Source organism: Chaetodon trifascialis, chromosome 6, assembly GCF_039877785.1.
Source record: "Chaetodon trifascialis isolate fChaTrf1 chromosome 6, fChaTrf1.hap1, whole genome shotgun sequence".
Classification (NCBI taxonomy): Eukaryota; Metazoa; Chordata; class Actinopteri; order Chaetodontiformes; family Chaetodontidae; genus Chaetodon; species Chaetodon trifascialis.
Window position 1 is genome coordinate 1,609,644 of NC_092061.1, and position 8,713 is coordinate 1,618,356.

Here is an 8,713-nt window from a genome sequence, read left to right on the forward strand (position 1 = left end):
TCTGACCAATCAGCTGTCTGAAGACTGAGATCAGCTGATGGAGTGCTGCTGTTTGGTTGGAGGAAAAACCTTCAGCCGCTCGGCCGTTTGTGGAACGAGTTCGACGTGTGCCTTAGAGTATGTCATCAGAGTGGACAGAAAGAAGAGTCGGTCAAACTTCAGGGACATCAGTCTGTCCCTTCAGGACACAGGTGATTTTGACTCACCTCCACCTGCTTCGGTGCAAATGAAAGTGACAGCAGGTGCAGCAAGAGGCAGAATAAACACAACCCCCACAGAGACAAAGGCAGCGTCTGCATGTGGAGGTCACACAGCCGTCCTCCTCACCCTTCCTCAATGACTCTTCTCTAGTTTGGACTTCTGTTAGTGTCTTTGTCACCTGCACACTCTCAGCTCGTCCAGCACGTCCGTCCATGCAGACTGCAGAAGGTTTGCTGTGTGTCCCAGCACAGACTGCAGCGTGGAGGAGAAACCAGGAGGCCGCCGTTACTCCACATGGCTCCAGTTTGACTTCCTTTATCTACACTTTTGGCATCACAACAGAGAAACGACACACAGCTGATGAACCCAAACGGACCCACGGTGACGGGCGTCACGAGTCCTTTAAATGTCCTGGACAGTTCCTCATACAGTTTATCCTTGGCTTTAACTCATGAAGTCCCTCAGTGACACATACTGAACATCCTGATTGGTCATGTGACAGGTCATGTGATTTCATGTTCCCATAACAACATTTCCACGATGTCTGTGTGCCAGGTTACCACGTGACCGAACTAGCTCACTTTAAAAAGCTTGTTTTTTGCTGCTGAAGGTGAGATTCAAGCCATTTCAGAATGCTAATGCTTACATCACGTCCTTTATGACATTTAACCTGCTGTGAACACGTGTCTTCAACAAATTGTTATAAAACAAATCAGATAAATATCGTTGTGACATACGTGTCCCATCAGGCCTTTAACCTTAAAATTGTCACAGAAAACTAAATGTGACATGTCACAATAATAAAAATATGATCTGCTCAGTTAATTTAGCTCATTCAATTCAAGCCCCATAATTTTCATTAAAGGAGAAATGAGTCTGGGTTAAATTAATAACCTTCAGCCTTAATAGGAAGCAGGAAAAGTCCATTTAACTTTATTAAACCAGGAGGAAGATGAAGAAGAAGAGCAAGAGCATGAAAACGAAAATCCAGTAAAAACCCAGAAAATTCACCTTCTATGAAAGAAGAGTCAGCAGCTTTTAGTGAAAGTGACCAGGTTCAAGCCACCTGAAGAGGTTTCACGTTCAGCACTGGGACCAGAGCACTGGGACCAGTAAGAGGAAGGTGATGGTTTACTCACTGAAACACAGCAGTCGTTTCTGCCACCAGTCGAGGCCACACAGCGTTTCAGCAGTGACAGCGAAGGTCCTGACTGTCAAGTTTATTCTCAGCGTGTGTGTGTGTGTGTGTGCGTGCGTGCGTGCGTGTGTGTGTGTGTGTGTGTGACCGTAAACACTCTATAAATTTCATGAGGAACAAACTCAGTGTTTGAACCTGATTTCTTACTGAAACAGTAAAACATGAGACCTTTATTTTCTGCCTGATTAAACTCTGAAAACTCACAGACTCATTTAAAATATTTCATGGCAGAAAAATCAAGTCTGTTTTATTTTTAGAGCCCAAAATCTGAAATCTGCCTCACAGGCTCAGAGGAGGAAAGACGGCCTCCGTCTTCAGATAAACTCTGAAAAAGGGAAGCGTGTTTGTGAGCTCTGTCTCGGTTTGTGAAGCGTAAAACAAATAAGAAGTGCAGTCTTCCTCCAGGCCAGCCTCCAGCGGACCACCCCGCTGACCACACTGCCTCTGCGCTCAAAGGGCTCGTTCACTCTGGTGTGAAGTCTCCGACACGAGGGAAGTCATTAGTCTTCATTAGCAACTTCCAGGAGTTTCTTATGAAGTGCTGTGAAGTTGTCATTTGCCCCCTTTGCCCGGCGAGCTAGAGTGAGGTTTGTTTTCTTATGTGGACCAAATGTGAGCTCGGCGGCCCCTCGGTGCCTGAGAGCGGCTCGGCATGCTCTTCCTCAGAGAGGACGTCTGTTCTTTATTCTGTCAGGAAAATGATGAATTCATCTGAAATCTGCCTCTTTAGTTCAGTCTGCTTGTATGAGACAGGATAAACCTTTGTGGAGCCTCAGAGGAGGCGTCTGAGTGTTTGAGCAGCACAGAGACAGACATAAAGATGAGGATGGTTCATGACGTAAAGAGCAGTTAACCTCCGAGACGCAGCCGTCCTCCCTGACCTCCAGGCGGCCGACCTGTTGCAGGTAAAGCCTCCTCTGCTGCCGCTCGGCCTCCTGTGACATCATGTTGCTTCCAGCCGCGGAGCTGCTATCTGCAAACCCCTCAAAGTGGCCAATTAAGCATCAAAAGGGCATGCTGCATGGCTAATGTGAGCGAAAGGTGTGAGATTTCTCGTCAGTCCACTCCGGGGGCTCTTTATTGGGCTGCTGCAGAGCCGTCTGATCCCCGGCCTGGCTGTATATTGGCAGCTGTTAAGAGCACGAGGGGATCTGTGCAGTTAAAGCAAATGGCCAAAGACTGACACCTGGGAGGAGGAAGATGGCTGCTGAAGGTGAGGTGGAGGCAGAGACACAGACGTGAGGCATGAGGGTCCACGTATCCGTCCTGAAGGAGTCCTCTGTCCTTATTTGCTTTCAGACAGTGTGTGTGGACTTGTGTTGCTTCTCAGTCCATATGAATCGTCCCTGAAGTGTCCTCCAGGCTCAGTCCCCCCCCCCCCCCCCCCCGTCCTGCCTCTTTGTCCCAGCCTTCTGTCCCCAGGCCCTGTACTGAGGCCTTTACCAGTCACACCTGTCACCTCCGGAGCGGCAGCGTAATGGGATTGACGCTGCCGCTGCTGAAACGTACACCTCAACTCCGACGCTGCCGCTCGAGCCAAAGCGACTCCACCATCAGCCTCTTTATTTCCCACGGCGTCTTCCTCCTAAACGCTGAGGGAGCAGCGAGGCCTCTCCGCCTGAAGGGGGGCCCCGTGCAGGAGCAGGCCAAGTGAGGAGAGCCACACTGAACCTGTGATTAATAACTCCTCGACAACACTTGGTTTCACAGGAGGAGGACAAAAACACATCGCACCTCCTCAAGGCCAATGCTGTGCCGCCGGGTCCTGCGTCAGAGCGCTTAACGCCAGCTAATGACCACGCAGAGATCTCTTTAAGTGCATCATTACAAGCTGAACGCCACTTTCCTTTTTATTCTGCATCGACTCAAACAGCAGCCGGTCAATATTTTCACAGGGAAGACTTTCCACAGCGAGCGTCTCTTCAGGGACGCTTTACTGCTGATCCTGCAGAGTGCCCCCACACCTTTGAAAGCACAGGACCGTCTCTGAGCTGCACAGCCTGCCTTTAAACATCGGTCGGTTTGTTATCCGACCTGTTATCCATACAGTTATACAGGAGCAGAAGCGGTCCTTTGTGCAGGGGTGCGAGGCAGCGGCGCTCACAGAGGCTCTGTATGCAGCAGCAGACAGCAGAATACAATGAGAAGTGGAAGTGGAAGTGGTGTGTGCGTGCTAGAAGAGAGGCCGAGTGAATTCAAACGTTCACGTCAGTGGAAACAGACGTGGTTTAATGCTCCTCTCTGCTAACGCCTGCCGTGTTTAGCATTTGTTTTGCCCGTGCTAACATGGTACGGAGACGGGCCTGCTCGTGGATTTGGCCTGGACGTGGCTGCTGGGAGGACGGGTCTTTATTCTCAGACCCCCCCCGTCCCATTCAAGGCTGACTTGGGCTTGTGGTGCTAACTGGCTGTTAATTGCCTTCCTACAAACAGGCCTTTCTCTGCATGCAGAGAGTAGCCTCTTCAAGGGAAACTAGCCTAATGAGATTATCTATCAGAGTATGGGCCTGTCTAGACATCCCAATACACAACCCCTGCCTGCAGCCCTGCAGCCCCCCCAGCACGCCCTCAGGTAAAGGTTACCTGAGGAAAGAGAGCATGATGTCATTACGCCATTATGGCTTTACACCGAGTTTCCCACCCACTGCATCGTTTCTCTGATGGAGAATCAGCTTTATTTAGAAAATACTGTCCAATCATAGCAGACCTCATCGCATGTGGGTCAAATCTAAGCTGTTTTATAAGGTGATCATGAATTTGATGTCATCTGATGTCAGATCAATATACCTGATGGGCTGTTAGAATGAAAGAACACACACACACACACACACACACACACACACACACACACACACACACACACACACTCAGGATCTTCACTGTTTTCCCATCAGCTCTGTCAAATGTGTTGTACTGGGTATTTACCTCGTTGCACACACACACTAAATGCCGTTTTCATGTGTGTGTCTGTGTGTGTGAATGATATTTGCACAGATTGTGGTGCCGCTGCGAGTCCCGATGCAGCGTGGAAGTCCGTCCATATTTGTTTTAAAGTCTCTTAGCAGTTAATAAAGATGCATTTCCTCCGTCCCCCTTCCTGTGGGGATGGTATCAAGGCTCTGTTAAGTCTCTTTGATTTCCAGCACCCTCCAATCACAGTGGGGCACTGGCTCATCTTTGTGCCACTTCAAAGCCTGGGAATGGCTCTCTTGACCCCACCCACTCTGTGGCTCCCCTTAAAAGTCACGGTCACCTCCTTCTGCAGGACGAGAGCTCTGAAATATCTGCTGCGACGAGCCGAGCGACCCTCTGAGCTGCTGGACTCTTTCTGTTTTCATAGAGGCAGGACGCCACGGAGGGACGGCGGAGCTGAAGAACACTTGGATATCACAGATTCTTGGACTGCTTATTGGCCCCCAGTGCATGACCCCCCTGAAGCTGTGACTGAGCCTGCAGCATGCAGTCCATCAGAGGTGAGTGTGGCTGACTTTCTCTGGGTTTCTTCTGGGCTTTTTGTCTTCAGTTGTGTCTCCATCGTGACTTCTGCCTCTGCTGTAATGAATCTCATTCATTTCTAGACTTGAAGCCCAACTTCAGCGGCCCCCCTCCCTCCTCCATGGCTGCTGGCCCTGATGCCTACCTCCAGGGAAACATCAGGATGACTCTGGAGGACCCTGAACTCTGGAAGACTTTCCATGAAATAGGAACAGAGATGATCATCACTAAGCCGGGCAGGTAAGAAGCCGTTCAAACCACATTTAATGCAAAGTGTTTGGAAAATCCTCTGCTGCTGCATTTGCTGATTTTTCTGGCGTTCTGTGTTCCAGGAGGATGTTTCCACACTGTAAAGTTCACCTCTCCGGCCTTATTCCATGTGCCAAGTACATCTTACTGGTGGACATGGTCCCTGAGGACGGTTTCAGGTATAAGGTAAGACTGCGCTCCCTTATAGTGAATCTCACCTTGATTTCTTTGGCTGAGCAGTGAACTCGGCCTCGACTCGGCCTGAGGTGTCCCTCAGTTATCAGCTTCCCCAGACGAGACATCCCCTGTTTACCCCCCCCCCCCCCCCCCCCCCCCGACATCGTACATCAAAGGCTGCTATCTCTTCCTGTTTTTCTATCCCCTGCTGGGAGCCCACTGTACTACCCCCTGTCTCTGTGGGTGGTGCTGGCCAGCTCCACTCTCCCCTCTGCTGTCTCACTGTGGGAGGGGAAGCAGATGAGGCTCCTTCTGTAAATCACCTTTCTCTATGACGGACTGACTGACTGTCTCCTTCCTACAGTGGAATAAAGAGAAATGGGAGGTGGCGGGAAAAGCGGAGCCCCAGCCGCCCTGCAGGACCTACCTCCACCCCGACTCTCCGGCCCCGGGGAGCCACTGGATGAAGCAGTCTGTCTCCTTCCTCAAGCTCAAGCTCACCAACAATACACTGGACCAGCACGGCCATGTAAGTCAGAGCCCTCCAACCGGGAGCTTATCAACAACTCTGAACCTCCAGATGATCCAGAAAACTCTGTCTGAACAGAAACGCTCTGAATTAACCACGGCCTCCTGTCCACAGATCATTCTGCACTCCATGCATCGCTACCACCCGCGCTTCCACATCGTCCAGGCGGACGACCTCTTCAGCGTCCGCTGGAGTGTTTTCCAGACCTTCACCTTCCCTGAGACATCCTTCACCGCCGTCACAGCCTACCAGAACACCAAGGTCAGTGTCGACCGCTGCAGACTGCGGCTACGACTCACTCATTATTGACATTTTAACTGATTTCATTTCCAAACTCTGCAGATTACGAAGCTGAAGATTGATCACAACCCGTTTGCAAAAGGTTTCCGGGATGAGGGCACGAATAAGAAGAGGTGAGCATCACAGAGGTCACACAGGAACACGGTTTGACTCACTGAGTAAAGATTTGTTCTCATGAACCTGATGTTCCTCTGCAGACGTGCAAACAAGAACCCAGCCGGCCTTGAGAAACGAGCCAGGATGTCAGAGGTTTTGAACAGGGACTCTGAGGAGGACAGTCCAGGTACGGTTTGAAGACTTCCTGTCTTTCTGTCAATGCTCTCGCTCTTCGTCCTGTCCTCCTCGGCTGACCTGATGCTTTGTGTCTCCTCAGATTTCTGCCGCTCATCGTACGACGGTTACGACGGAGAGGAAGGAGACCTGCCCAAAAGGAAAGAGGACGACGCCGTGAAAGAGGAGCGTTACTCCCCGTGGACCGCTGAGAGGGAGCACAGCGTGAGGACCGAGTCTCCTGCTGGGGCCGACCCCAGGGACATGTACAACACCGAGCAGCTGGTCCCCACTCCGGCCTCCTACCAGCCCTACAGGTGAGATCTGCTAAAGATGCTAAAAATGAGAGTGTGATGTCATTGTGGCGAGCTGGATGCTGACCACCTTCTTTTCCCGTTCAGGTTCCACGAGTACGGGAAGTCCCCGTCCCCATCCTCCAGCATCGGCAGCAGCAACAGCGGATCAGGACGCAGCAGCTTTGAGTCCAGAGTCCCTGATGTCGCCACCGTCCCTGAGCACGACTCGTCAAAGCCACGCACGCATGAGATTGGCCCTTCCTCTTGTGGCCCCCAGCACCTGCCCGCTCCCCAGGACTACACCGGGGTCCTGAACATGACCATGGCCCAGGCCGGGAAGCCAGGCGTGATCGGCCACCACATTTACAGCCCGTACGGCGCCGAGCAGCCGCTGGGCCAGTGGAGCGGCCCCGGGCCCGCCCAGTATCCCCCCCCTCACCACCTGACCGCCGACTACACCACGCAAGCCGTGCACCATGGCTATCACCACGGCAACGTGGCCGAGTGGAGCCAGTACCCGCTGTTCTCGTATTCCTGCTGGTGAGGCGGCGCCGAGCGACTGTACGGACACTGCCGCTGATCCCAGCTCTGAGAATGCTGCATGCTCTGAGGGCCCGAGGCCTGCGACCGCACGGGAAACCGGGGGCCGCCGGGCGCCGTTCACGCCGGCGGAGCTCGGACTCCGGCTCTGGAACCACAGCGTGCTGCTTCACGCCCACCGACCGCTTCGATGTTGAACTGTCTATTTATTTTCTATTTCATCTCATCTCCAAGTGAAAATATTATTTTTGTAAAAAACAAAGAGGAAGAATAAAACCAAAGTGTGCAATTTATGTCTGTCTTCAAACTGTGATGTGATCTGAAAATAAAGACTTGAAACGATCTGATGCCTCGTTGTTTTCATCTTCTCTCTGTGCTGACTTCACCCAGCAGAGCTGCTGTAATGACAACATGTAAGCAGACGGATGGCGCTAATAACACTGAAGAGCTCTTCTCCACATCTGTCACCATGTTCACATCCACAGTGACATACTCGTCTCTCAGACGGTTAGCGTTAGCCTCATTCTTCCTCAGGCCTTTGTATCTTCTTCAGCTGTTAGCCACGAGGCTGCTAACTGTGCTTCTGGTTGTCGTTCAGTTCATATTTTGCAGCTTTACTGAACAAATGAGTTTGTTGGCGGTCACGTCTGCGTGCTTGTGCCCGGCCAGCTCTGATAAGCAGCACATCCTTTGGTGGGTTTGTTTGTATTTGCTCTTTGTTGGTCTAATGAGGAGCGCTCTGTAGCCTCGACGGGCCCAGCATGCATTAAAGACGCTGTATTACTGTGACTCCGGCTCACCTGCTGAGGTTTACCCACCGGCATCATAAAGCATTGCACGACCCTCGTTCTCCATCTCAATGAGCCTTAAAAAGCATGAGAATGGGCGGCTGTTGGCTCCTTTTCACAGCTGAAAAACACAGGCTGGGCCCATCGCCTCCACCCTGGGTGGATATGAGCAGCTAATGACTCTGTTGTAAAGACCGGGGGGAGGAGGAGGAGGAGGAGGAGGTCATCACTCATGAACTGTTGTGTCCTGGTGTAGAACATGTTGGAGGCTTCCTGAAGCAGCATGTCCACCGTCAGACATCCCAGCAGCTGCTGAACACACTTCATGACTCATGTTAGGATCAGAGAAGAGAGATTCACAGGAATCTGATGCAGTTATGAGATTATTTGTCCCAGAAGACAGTTTTTAAATTAAAGCCAGTGAAGATAGAATCACACTGTGAGGGAAGAGGAAATTTAAAGAGCTTTTATCTCAGGAGGACACACAAAGAGGGATCTGTGTCCACAGGCTTTCTGCATGAAATCTGTATTTACACACACAGAAGCTCAAAAAGCTCAGTTTAACTAAAGGCTGCTGATGTCACAGCAATAATGAGGCGATGAAGCTTTTTTAACATGATATTATCACAGTAGAGGGATGACGTAACTGAGAATGTACCTGGAAAAAGTT

General features: G+C 51.1%; 1 protein-coding gene across 1 annotated transcript; it reads left to right on the plus strand.

Moving 5' to 3' along the window:
- The first annotated feature begins 2,879 nt into the window (after positions 1 to 2,879).
- tbx16 (T-box transcription factor 16) lies at positions 2,880 to 7,591 on the plus strand. The gene is made up of 9 exons (XM_070964789.1): positions 2,880 to 4,872; positions 4,978 to 5,134; positions 5,227 to 5,329; positions 5,685 to 5,849; positions 5,964 to 6,110; positions 6,192 to 6,262; positions 6,347 to 6,432; positions 6,523 to 6,736; positions 6,821 to 7,591. The coding sequence occupies exons 1-9, from the start codon at positions 4,857 to 4,859 to the stop codon at positions 7,257 to 7,259; spliced, it is 1,398 nt and encodes a 465-aa protein (XP_070820890.1). The 5' UTR covers positions 2,880 to 4,856; the 3' UTR covers positions 7,260 to 7,591.
- The last annotated feature ends 1,122 nt before the right edge of the window (positions 7,592 to 8,713 follow it).

Bases quoted from the DNA above. Each gene is read 5' to 3' on its own strand.
- tbx16 (XM_070964789.1), top strand. The intron at 5,135-5,226 runs GTAAGAAGCCGT...TCTGTGTTCCAG, and splicing joins ATCATCACTAAGCCGGGCAG to GAGGATGTTTCCACACTGTA. The intron at 5,850-5,963 runs GTAAGTCAGAGC...TCCTGTCCACAG, and splicing joins CACTGGACCAGCACGGCCAT to ATCATTCTGCACTCCATGCA.